Source organism: Schistosoma mansoni, chromosome W (genome assembly GCF_000237925.1).
Source record: "Schistosoma mansoni strain Puerto Rico chromosome W, complete genome".
NCBI classification, from domain to species: Eukaryota; Metazoa; Platyhelminthes; class Trematoda; order Strigeidida; family Schistosomatidae; genus Schistosoma; species Schistosoma mansoni.
The window spans coordinates 52,284,032-52,305,124 of NC_031502.1; the positions used below are offsets into that span (position 1 = coordinate 52,284,032).

Consider the following 21,093-nt stretch of genomic DNA (forward strand, 5'->3'; position numbering starts at 1 on the left):
ACCAAGCGCACACACAAGTCAACTTTTATCCTCCCCCCCAATATAATAATCAAACGATAGTTACCTATATGACAAAATGGTTAATACCAATACTACTATCAGTAATCTAAATACTCATAAATAAGGAAGATAGAGAAGGAGGAAGTCAAAGATGAACATATTCGATCACAGTATGATAATCATGACTTATATTGATGTATTTATTTTCATCAGATCTAATCCAAGCATTACATTACGAATTGAAGACATACTGAATAAGAATAACATATAGCAGTCATAATTAACGAGTTATTGGTAATTTGATAAGACCAGAATAAGGGAATTAAAAATATTCTCTACATAAAATATTTATCGCATGAATATACCAATGATAATGAAATTGAAGGTTGAAAATAGATTAATATGTAAAGGAAAGCAGAGAATAATTTTATTTTTTAAAATCATCAGCCGAAAAAGTTATTGTCCATTTTTTTCAAACTACTAACTGGACTAAATGACAATAGGGGAAGAGGTTGGGAAGTGTATTCATTAGAGGTAAACGTCTGCATATTTGTTTGATAAAACTATTTCTTTTCTATGGCTGGTTCAAATGGAGGTGGTAATTTAATGGTTGATGGCTCAACACCCCATATATCTCGAGCATATTCACGTATAGTACGATCAGAAGAGAATTTCCCAGAGGAAGCAATATTCATAAGCATCATTTTTGACCATCTTAGTTCATCCTATGAATGCAAATAAAGAAATAATAGTTATTATAGTTATTACTATCATTATTTTTGTTATTGTCGTAAACTTAAATTAAGACTAGTAGTAAAAGTATGTAACTTCACCTGAACCTCCTCCAAGGTTCCAAGCCCGCAGAAGAGGAAACGGGTAATAGTTAGCAACCCCGACTCATGAAATAAAACCCTGCTCAAAAGACCCAATCTAGTAATAGTATGAGTCACTTTTGTTTAATAAATTATAAGCAACGTGGTAACTTGTTTTGCTAAGATAAATTATAAATATTACTTACTAAAATCAGGAGTAGCATCCAGATGACAATCTTTTGAATAAGGAATAAAAAAAATCAGATTTTGCTAAAGCAAATAAAACAGTTCTATTTGATTAACTTCAAAAAACTTAGAATATACTCCATCTGTATCAACATATCAAAGATTGGAGTGAAAATTGAATCAAAGAATCAATAAGTCACATTAAACCTTGATAGTTTTTTGGTTCCCAATTATTTAGCTACATCCATATAGTTAAAGACTTTCACGTAATATTTACTTGTGCTCCAGTTTTTACTTTGTTGTTCTGCTTATTTTTTATTATTAATGAAGCTTTTAGTTGATACTCACTCGTTTGAGATTATTTTAACTAGTTTCCAGCCCTCTAAAAATTACATATATAGGATAAATTACTCTTGTTAGTCTTCGAACTAGTCAGTTTAATAATATGGTAACAGAACCAGATTGAAAAATTACAAAGAATAAAATTGAACACATCATTTTTATTTACCTAGTCTAAAATGGAGTGTTATCAATGATCATCTGAGGATATTTAGTCTTGACTTACTTTGTAAGCTTCCTCAACTTCTTGTTGCACTCGTATATAACTTGCATAATCTGCACATAATAAGAAGCGATCATCGAATGCTAAACTATTATATATATCTTTAAATAAATGTGGATTTTCTGGAGAGAAGAAGCCATCTCGAATTTGTTCCAGACACAATTTCAATTCTGGTTCTTTTTCAATATATTCTTGTGGATGATAACTAAAAAAGTGATAAGACAGATAAAGACCACAATATAATGAATTAATACAACAATGTTAATTCAAATTGTAGTTGACACTGAAAAGATTACCAGTCTATTATTAGATCAAAATAATAAATAGACGATATAATCAATAATTTGCATTCGAGTCCCGGAGTGGAGATCAACTCCAGGATGCAGGTACATCAAGTGGACGAGTCCAAAATGGGACGAAATACGCCTCTCGGATTCCACTGCTAGCCATATATCATCTCCGTTTATAATAGTTTGCATATTTTGACTAAATTACCAAGTATAGTCAATCATTGACTATTGTGTGAGTCAGAGACACTGGATTTTTGTGTACATCTACACTTCACGTGATTTATACCAATCACTTAGTTTAAACGCAAAACAACTTAAAAATAAATTAGGTTAAAACTGGTTGTGAAATAACAGTTGGACTATACAAAATTAACATAATGGACTAATGTATTTAGTTATAGGAAGAAAATGTTTGTATTTAGGAAGATCAAAATGGAATTATGTCTAAAAAGTAGATCCATTGAAATACTCACTCAACAAGGAATCAACATATTGCTATAAATTCTATTTTTAAAATATGAGGAGTTAATGGAAGGGGATAATGTGAATATTACTGTGGAACTATAATGTTTAACGTTGTCTCTGAAAATGGAGATAATTGAAGACAAATATATTGAAATAGAACTTGACACAAATGTAGATAGATTTATTTTCCATGCTTTGTTAACAGAACAAAAAAGAAAGATAACTAATCAAAAGATATAAGAATAAATGAGAAATACAGTCCTAGAAAAGAGGAAAGAAATGATGGATCAAAACATCCTCAAGAGTCTGAAGATAAAACCAGGATGTATTTATACTGTAGTAAACGACACTGAGCTACATCATCTTAATTCATCCCAAAGACCATGCCAACGAAAGTCTATAACTTCATTCAAGGATGATCAGGCAGAGAGTGTTTTGATAATTTTATGCACTAACTAACTGAGTTGACACAGGTGAACAAACATAATATGTGATTTGCACAACTTACCAAAAAACATAAGCTCAACGAAATCGTTAACTTGGTAGGAGATTAGATATTATAAAGAGGACACTTAAAAGGAATTAGTAATCTAATAATTCTAACTATGACAGAATTTTCACGACGCAACTACTATAACAGAGACTGTTATTAACATATTCAGTTAATTCGAGATAATAAATTACCCGGGACAGATTGATAAATATAGAGGAGAGCATGATAATTAAAGAAATGAATAGCAGATAATCATATTTCACGAATAACACTAACCAGATCGGATTATCACGTATCCCAAAGGACCGTTTCATGAAATAGAAAATGAGTTAACCAGTGAGGGGAAACAATAAGTTTAGATAATTTGATATAGCCACTCATATTAATTTCGTTTGTTGGCTAATGAAGCTTAAAATATCAAGATTAACATGAATAAGTTGGATAATTTAAGTCATTAATGAAATGTTTCAACTAGCCTATGTATGTTAAAATCCTAATTGGGTAACACGAAACAATATAACTAATATATAACCGAACCCAAAATTTTAACCAAACATCACTGAATTAAGTGAACTTATTAGATAGGTAATCTAATAAGAAATATCAATTAAAAGAAAAAAATCATAATACAAGAATATAGAACAGTGAAATATAGGAGATAGTTGCTATACACAATAATTGAAATTAGAAACACATGTACTGAAACAGATTTTTTAAGCTATATCTATCTAACTAATGTTTCTAATTTAAACGATCAATACTAATCTTAGATATTTTGTATATATATATATATATATATATATATATATATATATATATATGTATGCTCCTCCACGAGGGGTAACAGGCGTAAGTAAGTAATATATATACCAAAAGAATTACTAGAAATGTATTTACTATATTTTTTCTATATTTTGTTCAGGACAATCTAATAATCAACCGGTAACATGTAGTTGAATTAACCCTTATATATGTGTGTGTTGTTTAACAGTTGTGAGATAGATATATCATTATTTTAGGTCATTATTAAAGTGTAAATTGTTTACATATTTATTATTTTTATTAGTACATATATTATAATTAGACAAATAATACAAGTTTATTATTGTCCGTAAATTACTGTAACTATTATATAAGAATAAGAAATAATGGACATTCTACACTAAGTTAGAATTTATTGAAATCATCAAATAAAAATCATTCAATATTTATTATGAGGTTGGTGAGAATCGGTTAGTTGAATTGAATAACTATAGAAAACATTAAGAATTCATTATCAGTGGGTTTGTTTTTTAGTTAACTATACAACACATTTTGGATTGAGTTGTAAATTTGAAACTGACCATACATAATTTTTTTCTTGTAACTTAGGTAATACTGCCTTATCTTAAGTAACATAAGCGTTTTGTAACTCAATGCATAATGATCAACAAATTCCATGATACTAAGAAATAATAAAATCTAATGGACCCAATTGTAGTTGATACAGCTCAGGTTTCTTAATGTAGTTTGAACAATATGATTTTGAAGTTCAGATCTCTTATAATGCATCTCAATCAACAGGTTTAGTACTACTTTTACATTAATAAAACAGTTGATTTGTTTTAACTAACATGGTTATATTAGGGAAGCTGATTACTTCGCGATTATCACGAAAAAATTTTCATCTTTGTCATAAAAAGTACGATCATAAACAGTCAGAATCAATTAGAAGGGAATGAATTTGATTTCTATGCTCATTCTTAAAGACCTTCGAAACCAGACTGTGACTTTCATTGTTTTGTATCACTTCTGGACTTATAACACCGTCATAGTTTTTGTAAGAGTTTGAAGGTCAATATTTGCATCCCATTTAAGTCATTATCTGAAGGTGAACAGTAGTGGTCGCATCAGTGATGATTCTATATAAACGACTGTCCCTAATAGGGCTAAATGACTCTCGAGTATCGTTTTACGCCGCTAATAACTATTCCATCACTTTTAGCTAAGCCACATACCACTTTGTATCGTCATTTCATGAAATTTTATTCGGTTTGTGGTTATGAAGCAACCTTCAGATGAGAACGGAGTGATTCATCACCGAGAATAACCATCAGACGAAAGCCAGAATCTACCCTCATGAACACTGAGTAGTTTATTAGATTAGGTCCAAATAGGAGTCATTCCTTTGTCATTTTAATGCCCGTTTTTCTATGCCATCATTTTTAGTTTGTCAATTTAAGAAAATGTATGACAACATAGAGTTAAGTTACTTGAGTCTAAGCAAGTATTCCAATAATAGTGCTTTAGGCAAAATGTCACTGTTTTTCACTCATATAATTTTTGGATCGAAAGTGACTGTTTTCATGAAATTCATTCTTGAAATCACCTGGACTGAAATTAGAAGATTTGCAGGATAAGACTACAAACAACTTGTACGAAATCACTGACCAAATCATCAATCACTGACACATGAGTGGTTAAACATTACTCCTACGAAAAATGCCCATTGAACACACATTTATTTTCTAAATGTGTATGAATTTTGTTCTGTTCGTATTTCATATTGGAATGGTAAAATTGACTTACTTTGCAGTGGAATGTAAACTGTATACTTAGAAACAGTGTGTTTTACCAATGAATAATGTCACATAATGAATAAATCAGTCGAATAGTATTAGTGTGTGGTACAGGGACGCTTGTGTGCATATATATATATGACAGACCTTTTTTAGGACGAACATAGGGAGACTAAGATGTACATGATATGTAGTTTACTGTCCAAAAAAGAGTAAAGAAAAATGTAAGTGTTAGAAAATTCATGTTGTTTGCTGAAATGTAAGCAGATCTACAATAATTTGATCAACAAGCAAAAAAGAAAACAATAACAATATATATGCTGTAAAAATAAAACAATTTCGGGATTTAGGCAAATAAATGATTCAAAGATCCATACTGTTATAATTTTATACTAAATCTTACCCAACTTTGTGAAGAGCATCAACTTGCTCTACGGTTAGACCGAATACAAACATATTCTCTCGACCCATTTCTTCGCACATCTCTACGTTCGCTCCATCCATAGTACCAACAGTCATGGCTCCATTAAGCTAAATACACAACAGTATGGAGAAATTGTTTCTTAAACATGTGAGTGTAACAATAACATTTCCAGAAAAACAATAGCCAGTAAGTTTACATCTTACAATAAAATATCACAAACTATTTTAAAACATGTTAACAATACGATGTTCAATGGAATCATCAACAAAAAATCTAAAATTAAATATAAACAATACGGAAACATCAAATAAAAGTGATCTGATAAATTTTTTAACGATAATAATAAAACAAATGATAGACATTTTAGTGGAAAAAGAGACAGGGTACTGTTCCTTTCTAAAGAGTTACTTCTTGGAAGTAAAAACTTAGTAATCTCACTATAGTTAAATGGAATAAGATTAGATCTCATCTGAAAGTGTTCCTGTTCCTAATTTGACACCAATGAATCCAAAGTGAAAGATCAGTTGTTTTTGGGTTTCAACAAAGAAAACACAAGTGAAATCAACAGATTTTTGTGGAATTCAGATCTGCTAAAGACACTGTTATATTATGGCCAACTCTAATGAAACTTAATTTCTTTCTGATGGAAGAGTAATATTATCGAAAAAAAACTATGACTAGACATTTTATTATTCAGCATTTCAAGAAAGTTTACAGACTTCACCTGGTTTAGTAATTACATTTCGCCTCTTATTTAGCTACACTACATTGGTGGCAAAAATAGTAGTACAACAATTGTTATTGTCTCAATCAAGGTTAGTATATATTTTTCTCGAGATCACATTCTAAGTGTCTTGTTACTTATCAAGATGAAGTCAGTTTCATATAACTTTGAACAGGGAAGGAAATCTAAGAGCCTCTTCTGAAAACACAAATTGATAAGTATCCCGTATGATAATAATTAAGAGAAATAAATATGATAAAGACGGTATAGAAACAGTAAAATACATTAGAACTACAACACAAAATAAGAGAGATGATGTATTTTACTTCCTTAAATATGATAGTCATTTTCTAACCAAGATATTAAATTAAAATAGAACTTGAAGAAAACAGAAATTCAAAAGAACAGAATGTTTATTAACAAGTCAGCATTTCACATTTTATGTGGAGACTAAAGTTAAACAATTTTAGTGACTTGCCATAAATTTCATGTTACCGGTGCCTGACGCTTCTGTACCAGCTGTAGAAATTTGTTCTGACAATTCAGCAGCGGGGAATATTTTTTCAGCCAAAGACACACGATAATTTTCAAGGAAAATAAGCTACAATACAAAACGTGTGTAGAAACAGAGATGGGAATAACATGTATGTTGATTACAAAATACCAATACAGCGTAGTACGGTTGTTTGTTATGTACAAAATTAGGTAAATGCAACATAAAATATTTATAACGTTATTAAATTGGACTCTATACTGTGGTTGATGTTTTGGCTGCTACCTGTATAAGTTTGAAGTTGAATTCCTGGTGATGTTTTCATGGAATTAACCTCGAAATAGGCAAAACTGAGTGTGATGAATTCCAGAAAGTCAAAATATTTATTAGCGAGGACAGGAAAATTTTCTATTTGACCGAAATCATTTAGCTTATTTAGAACGTCAGCATTCAATTTGTCCAAGTTAACCAATTACTTCGTAAATTTTGGGTGCTTTTAGTTTTCGTGGCTCGCAATAAGCTCTGATATTTACACTTGATTGATCACTACGTGGTGGTTAACGTCATGTGTGTCAGGTCTTTCTGAGTTTCCTGTTAACTACCTCCAACCATCATCTTAAGCTCTGATATTTCTGTAAGGTAGTAGATTTCCTTAACTATGAATTTTTCGAACCAGAGTAAATACACAGATGTCCAACTTTTCTCGATTCATTAACATTATTTCCACTAATTATGATATAGAACAACCATATTTTTGAATTTGCTAGCTAACGGTAACAAACGAGGAAAATTAGTAATACAATAAGTAGGAAAATAATATATGTAGAGTCATACTTCAATTATGCAGTCAATGAGTGTGCAGACTTTTGTTTTTCTGTAGAACGCCTAGTAAACCACCAAATGGACACAACAAAAATTATCTACACTTACTTTAAGTCTACCACGCACAACTGGATCATTATTGACAACTTTACCGACGGAATTGATCAACTTGATAATAAGTTTGGCCATATGATAACCTGGAGCAGCTTTACCCCCAATCATAACTGTACGTGGACAGATTGGTATTTCAGGATTAGCTTTAATGCGATTATACAAAGTGATGACATGTAAACAGTTTAATAGTTGACGTTTATACTCATGAATTCTTTTGACCTAACATTTAGAAAATCAAGAAATTGCCGTCAGAAGGGTATTTATATCAACGGTATATAAATATATATATATATATTTGTATATATATGAAATTGGGAAAAGTGGTTATTGAACTTCCAGAAACCTGAGAAGATTTTAAAAGATCGAAAGTAGAATTTCGAAAGCTCAAATAGTTAGTGTTCACTGTATGTGGTAGGAATAAATGCAATGTGATAACGAAACAGAAGACTAAAGTGCTTCTAAAATAGATAGAATCTCTTAGTAGAAGTTCATATAAGTTAAAAACGTTTTGTTCATGTTTTGACCGACAATTGGAAAATTGGAATCATTTTAATACCAACATTCAGCTATTTGTAAAAAACAAGTGAACGACCAAACTTTTATTTTACACACATGGATGGAACACGTCAACAGTACCACTTAATGTGAAGCGAATGCATTGAAGAGGGCTTTATTACGTGAATCAAAACGTATTTCTGACTAAAAATCGTGTTGAATACACCAATGAGGTACACAACTCAATGGATTAGCATTTATCTTACAGAAAAATAGAACAACTGACAATATCAGAAATGAAATATGCAAGACGACATTATGATTCACGTTTAATGCCTTATCACTGGCTGTATCGGTTCTGAAATGCTAATTTCAGTCGATTATTGATGCGGTGCCAGCCCTATTTGGTGATTTGAGGTGTCCATGAAAACACATGTAAGGGTGAATATCTATCAATGACACTAAGAAGTTGAAAATTAGCGTCTTTTTATATAATGAATCATTCTGAACAACCATGATATTGGCAATTCATCAACATATTTTTACCAAAATTAACTGAAACAAATAAATCTCACTTGGATATCAAATAGAGATGCTGGATTGATTGTTACACCATAATGTTGTTCCAAATAAGAAGCAAATTTAGCCTTGTTTTCCCGTTTAATACGTATCAAATGACGTAGAAAATTAACATCATTTATACGTGATTTTAACTGAGCGATTTCATTAAGGTTAACAATCCATGAATCCTTGCCACCCATTCCTTCCATAATTAAGTCTGACAAATTCGGATTACACAATAGCAACCAACGACGAGGTGTAATACCGTTTGTTTTATTCTGAAATTTATTTGGCCATAATTCAGCGAAATCTTTGAAACTGCAGCGAAACAAAATTGTTCAGGTCAATAAAGAAAAGAGGACAATCAATAGTTACTACTGGAGGTATAAGATAAGTTTCAGTTGGTGACTGTATAGAGATATGGGAAATAACAATATATAATGGTTATCAGACTAAAAGATTAAACACCTGCTGACTGTATATCGTTTTTCTTACAACGAAATATGAGCCAGTTTTACTTTGTTAACTTGGATGACATCAAGTAACTACTTAAATGAGAGAAATTGAAATGAGTTTAAAACTTTATCAGTAAATAAATGTAATGACAAGTCACAATGCAATGAGTAGAAACGAACAATTTGTATAGAGCAAAAGATTATTTAGCAATTATAATTTAATGCTACAAAGGTTTGAATCATGTGTTTTACATGAAAACTAGAGATACGATTCGACCATTCAGACTGAAGTGGACTGGTTTTTCAATCATGTTACTTAAAGGGAAAATGCCAAGTTTTTGTACAACAGAGGCTTTATTACACTAGTTAATAGGATGATTTTATTCTATAGGTTCTGAGCTAACTGGATGAAAGACTGACAGTTAATATTGAATTTGAAAAGAGAGAGAAACCGTCATAAATGATGACAAACACTAACGATGTGACTAACTTCTCAACAAGAAAAGTATTATGAAACATTATAAAACTTAGTGAATAAAGATGTGAACAGATGATAATGCTATCTAAGTGAAAACAAAAACAATTATAAGGAGAAATGAACTTTCTAGGAAGTATAATAATTTCTATTCACGAAATAAAACACCATTTACGAAATAAATTACACCAACTGCGAAAAACATCACAACTTTCGCATATATGAACACAGAATAGGAATGAGGTGGCATGACATGTTGTCATGTCAATGTACGTAAAAACAATAGGCATGAATTAGGTTAAGAAAAACCTCGAAATTATGGACTAAGGATCTTCTTAAAGTGCTGGGAAATTCCAAGTGGTGTCTCATTCAGATCAACTGACAGCCAATATATATATATATATCGACAGACATCCCATTTATTAGCTCATACTTAGACAGTCAACTAATAACATGGTCAGAGGTCAACTGAGAAAGATAGTCAATATGAATACAAGAATAAATGGAAGTAACAAAACCAAGGAAGACAACCAATTATAAAGCAAGGCAATCAGTCCACAAACCCCTATTCTGATATGTGGAATAGTTTGATTCACAAACTTATATTAGCTAGACCACCAGTGGAAGTCTGCAAGCATTTGGCAGCAGTACTCACTCATGACTCACAGAATAGCTTACTAGTGACTAACTCCCAGTTCAAGTGTGAAGCCATGACCAGTGGAGTTCAACCGTATCGGAAGTGAGGCAGTCATCCACCTGAAGCAATAGATAAGAGTTGCGGAATATCTTGAACTAGTTAAAGTTGGATACGTGTAACATTGGATGCCAGCTCAGTGGTCTAGAGGTTAAGCGTCCGCTCACGTGACCGGAGGTCTTGGGCTCCATTACAGGATGCAGGGTTATGACTGCGTGTTGCTGCAGATTTCCATACTAGGACGAAACCGCCGTTCAGTGCTTTTAGGTTCCCAATGGAGGTCTAGATATTATCGGTTCGTGAATTGACATACGAAAGTTATCCATTTTCTATAACTCTCCCTATAATAATGAGTGAAATAACTGGAAAGTTCTTTTTAAATGAGGTAGAGCCTGATGATGTTGTCCATAGAGACGACGAAACGTCCTAAAATAAGCGCTTTAGAGATCAGAGAACACAACATCAAAAACTTTTGCTTTCCAATCCCTATTACTGTAAACTATCATTATCAGTAATGTTTTATTAGTTGGAACTCCATCACTCTGGGGGTTCACTTATTGCAACCCACATGTAAACTAGCTTTAAGCAACATTAAATAATAATAAATTTTGATGATGTGAATCTATTGTGAATTAAAAAGTCTTACGTTTGAGTTTTCAGTAAGTGTGAATGTATTGCTGCGACTCCATTAACTGTGTGAGATCCTACAATACACAAGTAGGCCATATTAATACGTTTTTCGCCTTCTTCTTCGACCAATGACATACGACGAATACGGTCATCATCGTTTGGCCATTTCGCACGTACAACCTAGATAATAATTAAAAAAACAGAAAATAAATCAAAGGGAATGTATAGTACAGACGCTTATTCATGCAGGGACAAGTAAATTTAAATCTGTTGATTTATTTAAAGATAATTTTAAGAAAAGAAATTTCGATATACATTAGAACACAATTACCATTCCAACTTTTAAAAATATTTTAATTAAGTTAGCTTGTCTGTGAAAATGACATTAATTTCATCCTGTAAAACTTGAATAGTAATGTGGTAATAGAGTTTAATATCTGTTCATGTAATAAGAAAAAATTATAAAAGCCCTTGACTTTTCGAGCAAGGTCAAAAAGTGCAAACTATTAGTCAATAATATTTGGTTGGCCAATTCAACAAGCTTCCATTATAATGTGCGAAGTCTATAGTTATTTGATCACAGATATCTTTCACATGTTGTTTGCATGTATCAGAAGCACAAATGACATTTAAAAGTTGAAAGACCACTTTTAAATGGCGAATGAAATCAGTTGGTTATAATTTGGAATTGATCAAAATAAATGAATAAAGTACATATGGTGAATGACTACTTTGAAGGACAGTGGTAATAATACTAAAATTCGAAGTCAAAATTTCCAGGCATTCAGAACCAAAAATGTTGTTTGATTCATGCTCAGTTATTACATTTCTGGTTGGAATCCTTAAAAGAACCACATAGTCAGTCCACGTTAAGACGCATATACACGAAATAAATGTACGAAATATTACAAAATGAAGAGTGAGAGTGAATGCTGAATAATGAAATTGTGATCAGCGTCTGCTTTGAATTGTTCTAAATAAGACAACTGTCTAAAACAAGTGAGACTGCTGGAGTGCCATCAAATCAATGAGTTAATTAATTTCAATCCATTGTAAAACATAAGTTACCATTTATGCTGTTTTCTATACTACTGTCTAACCGAGTGGAGTAGTATGGAATAGACAAAACATGGCTGGCAGTGCAGTTCAGAACGCACGTTTTGTCCCACCTGAGACTCACCAGCTGAATGTAACGTGATCTCAGAGTTGGTGTTCATTCCTGGAATCCAACCCACTACCGTCCGCTTTAAACACCATTGAGTTATCCACTTAGCTACATTCTATTTATTCTATATAATAATGGCTACATCAAGGGAGTTTGCACAGAATGCACATATGCCAACCATGACTGACCAAATTTCAGTGAAAATATCAAAAATGGGATAATCCAAACCATTTCAGGTGCTGTGACGCTCATAAGTACAGTAAACAGATACAAACCCTTTTGAATTCAATCAAACGTTTCCAACCGATGAGGCACATAATACATAACATTGGTAAACATTTTGCACAAACATTTAATCTGTTTTTAATTCTCGAACTGTAAGTTTTCGGTCAAGTAAACTAAAACTCACCATACCAAACGTTTCATGAGTCAATTAAGCTACTTTTAGTTGAAAAAAAACACTGCTGAAAGATGATGTTCCATTTATTTCATACTACTCTCATTGGTAGGTTTGTGCATATGATAAGTCATCCAGACTTTTTATTCTATAGAAAATTTAATATAAGCTGTTTTGCACTATGTATGCTCCATTCATATAATCTTATAGCAAAATATCATTACATCTGTATCCTTGTATATATTGACGTAAATATATTAACGTTCACATAGAAACTCACATCTAAGAACTCAGCATTAATTTGATAGATAATTTCTAAATGACGTGGTAATATATGCTCCAACAATGTGACAGGCCAACGTTCCAATGCTTCAGGTAAGATTGTATGGTTTGTATACGCAAATGTGTTGTAACTTATATCCCATGCCTTTTTATATGTAGATAAAGAGAATATAAGATTAAGTTACGAAATACTTTACAGAATAACCTCAGAAAGATTAAGACACAAGATTATTTTAGAGGTGAAATATGAACTTAATAACTTTGTAATTTGCATCATGGTACTATTATTTACAGTTTGTGAAGGATGTGAATCAACTGAATGTTTTTAATCATTAGTAAGAACCCAAAATATTTAAATTAATGATTAGTTTATCGGTCGGTCAGTCATAAGTAACGTAAAAATTAGTATATATGTGCTTTCGATTAAGTTGTTATACTGTATCAGCACAGTGTGATTAAATTATCGAAACAAATGCCAGAGTAGTAGTAGCAAAGTATCAGTGTCAATAGAAAAACACTAAGAACAGTGACAATGAAAAGTGATTTGAGAAGAGGGAATTAATTTGTGGAGTCAAAGGTATTGGATAACTTTACGATTGAAGGTCTAAGAAAAGATGAAGATTGAGTGTATCTACATTATTGAGACTGATTTTGAGATGTCATCCAACTTTTCTATCTATTGGTTACGGTAATCACTTATGTAGTCTGAGCCTACCAACAGTCAATGATTTCATTGGCTGATACTATGTATCCATTTGGTCGTCCCTAGCTTTTTCCTAAACCTGTCGAGGGAGGTGGCTTTTAGACATACGTAATACTTTTTTTGATTGAGATCATGGGTCGATCAGTGTTGGACCATCACATGTATTACCCCCTTCAATCGATGAGGATTCACTCCCTCATCAACCTATTTGCCATCCTTGGCTAGTACATGTGTGCCTAACATCAGCACATTTTACTACAACATACTATATTTCTAATTATGATGCTCGTCATGTGTTATAATATTCATTTACTTACTGAAAGTAACCAAAATGGTAGTACGGCTCCCGGTACATATTAAAATTTGTCTTCCCAGACAACATACATAGTATGACAGCCGAATAAGTTTATTTTCGGTGGAAATAACCAGGCTTGGTGACATCCTAGAAATGGTGACCAAACTCGTACATTTCTGTGATTAGGAGAGATATCACTGTCATTGTAAGGTGGAACATTAACTAAACTCGAGCCAAGATCAATCGTTTCAAGTAAAATGTGTCAGTGGTTTGACGTATTCTTATTAGTGCCGTTTGGTAGTAGAAATCTAGAATGGCAGATAATATTCTGTCTATTTGAAAAAAATGAATTTGAAGTATCAGAAACTTGAGTGATTATTTATTACTATGTTAGACACTTACTTTTTTCCACTCTAAACCTTCCAAGTCGACTAAGATACGTAGTAATTCAGGAATTGCCAGTGAGGGATGTGTGTCATTCAGTTGGATAGCAACTTTTTTGGGAAATTCATCAAACGATCGATGATGGGAATCATTACTTCTAAAACGTCGAATTATATCCTGTAAAAATAGACAAACATAATACGAAGGTTAATACATACGTAAACGAGAAAGATTTGTTTCTATAGACTCAACATGTTAATGTAAATTTTGATTTGATGAAATCGGTAACGTAGTGTGTTGGCTATGTGATATGATTGCTAGGTAGAAGTAACTTATACACGTTATACTTACAAAACACTAATTACGTATCAATGTCAATCAGTAACTTTTGCTTAATGCAATTATCGGATTTGTTTAGAGTCGACAAGATTACGTTTGAAACGGATTAGTTTAGTTGAAGTAAATGGAATGTAAAGTGTGCTGAACAAAATATAACTCTTGATATATCGACCAAAGGAATAAAGATATTAATCTATACTTTTTGATTTGTCTTTCTCTAAATTATAGTTACTGTTATGCGGCCTTCTATTCAATGGGAGGCCGTATAATTCTCTTAAAGAGCATATATATATGCGTTGAAAATGTGAACCATAGGATTTAGACTCGATGGCCTAAATCCCTTTCAGCTTCTATTTTATTCATGCGAGTCACATAGAGAAACGACAGCGATGATTTCACAAGATTTGTTGTTTTCGGAGTTTCTATATGACAAAAATAAGTAGAATTTTTGCAGAATATTACCTGCAAAGTGGCAGCAACTAAGAAATACTCTTGACGAAGGCGAAGTTCCTTTCCAACAAAGAAATTGTCGTTTGGATAAAGAACTCGGGAAATATTTTCCGCATGATTACGTGCACATACAGCCTACAGTAGAGAAAGAATAAAAAGAATCACTAGAATATCTTTGAAACGATTAAATGAGTGTGATGAAAACAGAAAAGCAAACTCACTACGATCTCATACATTTTCAATTGTTTACAAAAAAAAAACATGTTTCGTTTTGCATAAGGATGAAATAGATAATAGTATTGAATGACATAAAGTGTGACTAAAAGAGATGACCTGTTGCACAGGAATCGAGCTAATATTGTTCAATAAAAGACTGCTTCAGATGGAACTAAAGGAAAAATTGCCTTGTAACAGAATACAAAAGGATATTGTTTCGAAAACCATAATTAGCAACAGCACACGACATCTATTCTTTTTAGGCTGCAAGTACACAAAATGGTAGTTTCAACGTCACTGTATGGATTTTTGTCTCAATATGTTCAGTTAATGGCAAACAACTTCATACTAACGTTGTTTTCAGCCGAATCAGTTATGGTAGTTAAAAAATTTCAATAGTTTTGTAAGAGATTTTGGACAAACAACAAATTATCTTACGTTTATGTAATCACCCATATTGAATATACCGAGATCAAAACTTTTTGGAGCTTTGGCAGACCACAGCCGAAGAGTATTGCAGGTGTTATTTCTATACCCTGGAACTGGGGTGTCATAGGGCATTGCAAAGACTGGATGAGCATCAACCCATCGTCTACGTCCATTTCCAGCATCTTCAACACGCCCGTAAAAATTGACAGGATAGCAATATTCTGGTCTACCTTTCTCCCATGGGTTTCCAAAGCGTAACCATTCATCGGGTTCTTCGACCTACGTACAAAATGAAAATATACGATAAACCTTAGGCTAGAACATCGTTAGAATAATTAACTCTTGTGCAATTGATCAATAACAAACAATGTAAGTCAACATTTTTTCTTGCCAATTTACCCTAACTAATGAAAGAAAACTTATTCAAGCCTGTAGATATCACTTACCACACAATTTTATGTAAGGCAATTATATCTTGAGGTAGCTTGTGGTACCAACGGCTATCACAACTTCACTTTAAGCCAGGGTGAAACAGCTTTTTTCTCTTACTTGTTTCGATTACTACAAAATACAAACCTTGCAGGGACGATTTATTCGGTAAGACTCCAGAAGAGTTGGAATTACTCATGAGTTCATTTATTTATATTACGACTAAATTCAATGGTTATTAATTACGGAAATAATTGAGCTAAATGGTTGTCACTTGAGCACAAAGTAACACGACAATAACACAATTGAATAATATACTTAATGAAAGTCAAGTGAGAAAAAATTACAGTAAATTAATTAATATGAATCTCATGTTATACTCAGCAAACCTTGCGCTGAATTAATCCATAGTCAAATGAACAGACATCACCCTGGATGGAAACGAAAATGAACGATGATAATCTAATTTAAAAATCTATGCTTAGTCCTTCAGTCAGTCAGCTAAAACGTAGGACCAGGCACATATATGCATCGGTCCAAGTTGCCACACCTCATTAGAACAACAAGATAAATGCCGAATTCATAGAAGTAGTTAATTTAGTGGTGGTGGTAGTATATAAAAGAAAGATTGCATATAAGGATATAGTACAGGAAGAAAAACAGATATGAAGTAATTTTAATCTCATGGTTCAAGGGAGGACAAGGAGTGTATACACCTACGCCATTGTGATCGATTCTGAGCCATGTCACCCAGAGTCTCCAACCACTACTGGTTACGATAATCACGCAGACCCTAACCAAGTAGTCTGCATCTACCAATATGGCTCAGACTAAAAGTTAGTGACTTTATACATTTATACCACGTTTTAGTTTGGCCGCCCCTAATTCTCTTCCAACCATTGCCAATACTAGTCAGCATAGCGAGTCGTGGTAATCGGTGTTCAGACATACGTAACACGTGGTCCTTCACTTAATTTCTTTCTGTGAAATCGTATTTTGAAATTTATATCCCAAAAGGGGTGATTCAGTGCTTATTTTAGTTTTTATTATGATATACAGCTTAAAAATGTGCTTACCTGCCAGCCATCGCGAATAGATTGTTCAAAAATTCCATAATCATAACGGATGCCGTATCCATAGGCGGCCAACCCTAATGTTGCCATGGAATCCAAGAAACAGGCAGCTAGACGTCCTAACCCACCATTACCAAGACCAGCATCAGACTCCATTTCCTCTAACTCCTCAATATCCAGCCCCAACTATATTCACGTAAACAAAATCAGAAATTAAATACTTTGACAGTTTTGTCAGACAGACTATCCGAAACTACTCACTGACGAAAGCCCTTATGAACTGACTGATTAATTAAAATGACATTAGACCAAAAACACTTCAAACGTATTATTTTAAAACATTTTTGAATCTTGTTTTGAGTATATTTTCGTTGTCCATGTGAAGGGTATTGTTGGAGACGTACCTAATTAAAGAAGTATTTGGTTATGTTTTACGAGATAATGTTAACATACAAAATATGGACCTCTTATGTACACATCAGTGACTACCAGATATACTTCTGTCAAACAGGGGAATACACTAAATAATAAGAACATGGTTACATAAATCAATGGTTCGTATGTGTTGGTGTGGCAAAAATGCATTTGAAGAGCTTTCTGGTATCTAGTTATTACGTCAAATCCCATACACTCACTTACTGTTCTATATCTGATAAGGAGGTGTTTTGATGCGTGGTGTCTGTATGTAATCACCAATGATCGATAGAAGGAATAAAAATAGCACTTGGTAAGTACAATTTTCAAGATTTTTCTTCATTTGGCTAAAGACCGAGATGACCGATCAAAATGGTTATTATGAATGCAAATAAACACTTAGACATTTAACAAAGTTGAAACATTTTACTGATGAAAAGAGCTGGTCTTTCTACAGTGCAAACCTCTGAAACAATAATGGTATAAGGAAACGCTATCAATCAGGCTTATGTAACATGTTATCATCTATTGTTGGCTTGAATTATAAAAAGTGAACCAATAACAATAGGAACTGAGTGGTTGAACATGTTAATACTACGCCTTTATTTGTTTCTTGAACTATGAAGAACGGATTTACTTGCATTGAGACTGACTAGTAAGACTCATTTATTAATCAGTTAGTTTCATATCTATGAATACAAAAAACAAGGCGAATTGACAATTAAATGTTAAGACTATGGTTTAGCGGGTTCGCGAATATCTCACATTCTATTTGTGTCAATGAACAAAGCGTTTTACTTTTGTATTAGATCTACATGAAATAACTCCATCAGTACCTATAACTTAACAAACATAAAGCTATATATATATATATATCACCAATGAGATGCTCCTCAGTTGTGGTAAAGCTACAATTAAAATAAGTCTTTAGTTCACTGATATAAGAACAGTTTCGAAGTTTACTCAAATTCGAATTTTACTAAACCTTGAAGGATCTCGCTTGTCACTACATTAAGGGTTTATGGTAGTGTAGTTACGTTTAAGTTCTAAAAATTTAGGGGTGACCAAATTCAAACATGATATCACTCTTTGAAGCCATCGACGTCTGTTAAGAGTCACTTCCAGGTGCGTTAACTTCAAATTTTAGCATGAGCTGAAATTTATGAATAATACTGAAAAATGTGAAATCTTGAGCTTTACAAGATATTAAAACTAACTTGGTACATCGCCTCATCTACTGCAGCAGTAATATTTACATTCAGCATTGTATTAGTCAAAGTGCGGCCCATGTAAAATTCTAACGACAAATAGTATATGCGCTGCAATGTGAAAAGAAGATAATCAACTTTTCTCTGTTTGTAGTAAGATAACAGGAATAATAATACTGAGCAACAGAATCCAAATTGTTTACAAGTTTGTACACTGAAATGAAGTGGGGAAGGGCTGAGGTCAAGCTGTAAGGTGGTTAACAAGCTAGGAGTCGATAAGTTAAGCTTCTCGTGACTGAGGTGCATCACAAAAATAAACAATACTTCGTTCACACCATTTAAGGTAATGAAGCATTATTTATGCGTACAACAAAAGATGTTGTTCCTAAAATAGTAGCATGTTTACGTAGTTAGCGCCGAATATTGAGTCATATTTTGATAGCAAGGTAAGATTTAAAAGGTTTCACAAGTTCCAATCGACCTCTTAAAACTATTCCGTCAATGTTTAACAAGATGGTATGATCAGGAGAAACTTTTAATGTCTACGTATCCGTTTTCAGAGCTTAAAGAGAGAAGTCTAGCGAAGTGACGCACTACTCACTTCTTTGAAAAATGCAAGAAAATACATCATTTTTGGTGCCTGCACATGGGAGACCTCGGAAATCACCATAAAGTAACTTTTATTGTGATTCTGTAGTTTTAGGGTACTTTATCAGAGGATTCCTGAGTGACAAAGTCAAAAGAAACGAAGTAATCACACCGGCCATCTGAGTAGTTAGACTTCCTTATGCTTTGTATATCAATTTCGACCACATAAAGTATTAGAATATTTTTTAGTAATTCATAAATTACAAGGACCGCTATTATCAGTGAGTTGTTATTCAAACCTTAGTTTCAAGTTGTAAATAAATTTTGTGTTTGATTGCCAATAAGTCCTTTCATCTTCCTCGTCATCACAATGTTTACTGACATAGGAATTTGTCTTACTGAAGTGAATTACATCAATATGAATAATAAAACGTCAATAAATGACTATGAATTTCAAAGATCCCACATACAAAAGGGATCCTAGGTACATATTACACGTTTTCTTAATGATGTATAGAGTATATTTTAGCTAGCATGAATTTGAGGATTGCACCAAACTAATAACGAAGTAACATATTAGGATACAGTAACGATAGGCATGATTTTGTCATAAATTTAGGATGTCAAACTCTCGAACATGATAAGTCTATAAATACCTGTTCATCAGCCCACTGATTAAAAGTGTTGAAAACGTTGTTTTTAAAATACAACAGCCAACAACTTTAATTATTTTCATAGATGAAATATATAACAAACGCCCTGAATATATCACAAATAGTCCATGAAAAACTGCAGTTAAAAAGAATTTTATCTGTTGCCTGATCAAGTATATACAAAAGAATGATTCTTCACGCAGAGAATGATCAAAAGGATCTAACTTCGTAAATACTTTATTAACGCAAGAGGAGTTAATTGTGTCTTCCTTAAAATTTGGAAAAAACGACGAATCAGCAGTTCAAATTACATAAGAATGTTGAGACACGAAAGAAGTGACTAACCTTCGGATCCTCTCTATGGTAAAACTGCTGAGATCGAATCCAACGAGAGCAAAGATGATCCCAAACTGTACGTGCCAACGCTTGATAGAAGTCGAGAGACGTTGCGACGTTCCTGTCCTTAACTCCATCGAAATGCAGGTGTCTATTGAAGTCAGACTTGAGATTTGTCACATTTTCCAACTGAGCAATCCCTCTAACACTTATTTGCTTCCTCTTCTCAGCATCAGACAACATATCACAATTTCGTAGCTTTGAAAGAGTCGAATGAGTCGATGCAACCGACGCAGTCAAACAAATAAAGCTTCGGCAACATTGTACAAACTACATTCAAACATGATATTTTGTGACATTCCATTGCTCATTAACCTGAGAACTTGTCTAACTTTTCTTCCAAAGTGTTAACGATAATCTCTTTATCGGAAATTAAAAGTGAACGGATAGCCTTCAGTTCGAACAATAGTGTAATGTAG

At 32.8% G+C, this 21,093-nt stretch overlaps 1 protein-coding gene across 1 annotated transcript; it reads right to left on the reverse strand.

Annotated features, from left to right (window-relative positions):
- Positions 1–563: 563 nt before the first annotated feature.
- Smp_143840 (putative glycogen phosphorylase) lies at positions 564–20,884 on the reverse strand (the record flags this gene model as incomplete). Its single annotated transcript, XM_018790109.1, has 14 exons — positions 20,624–20,884; positions 19,047–19,148; positions 17,419–17,601; positions 15,923–16,192; positions 15,281–15,403; positions 14,498–14,656; positions 13,096–13,242; positions 11,270–11,433; positions 9,014–9,317; positions 7,938–8,162; positions 6,989–7,115; positions 6,815–6,839; positions 1,564–1,765; positions 564–725 (listed from the first exon to the last, which is right to left on the reverse strand). Exons 1-14 carry the CDS (start codon positions 20,855–20,857, stop codon positions 564–566), a joined length of 2,427 nt encoding a protein of 808 aa, XP_018655485.1. The 5' UTR covers positions 20,858–20,884.
- Between the last annotated feature and the right edge of the window lie 209 nt (positions 20,885–21,093).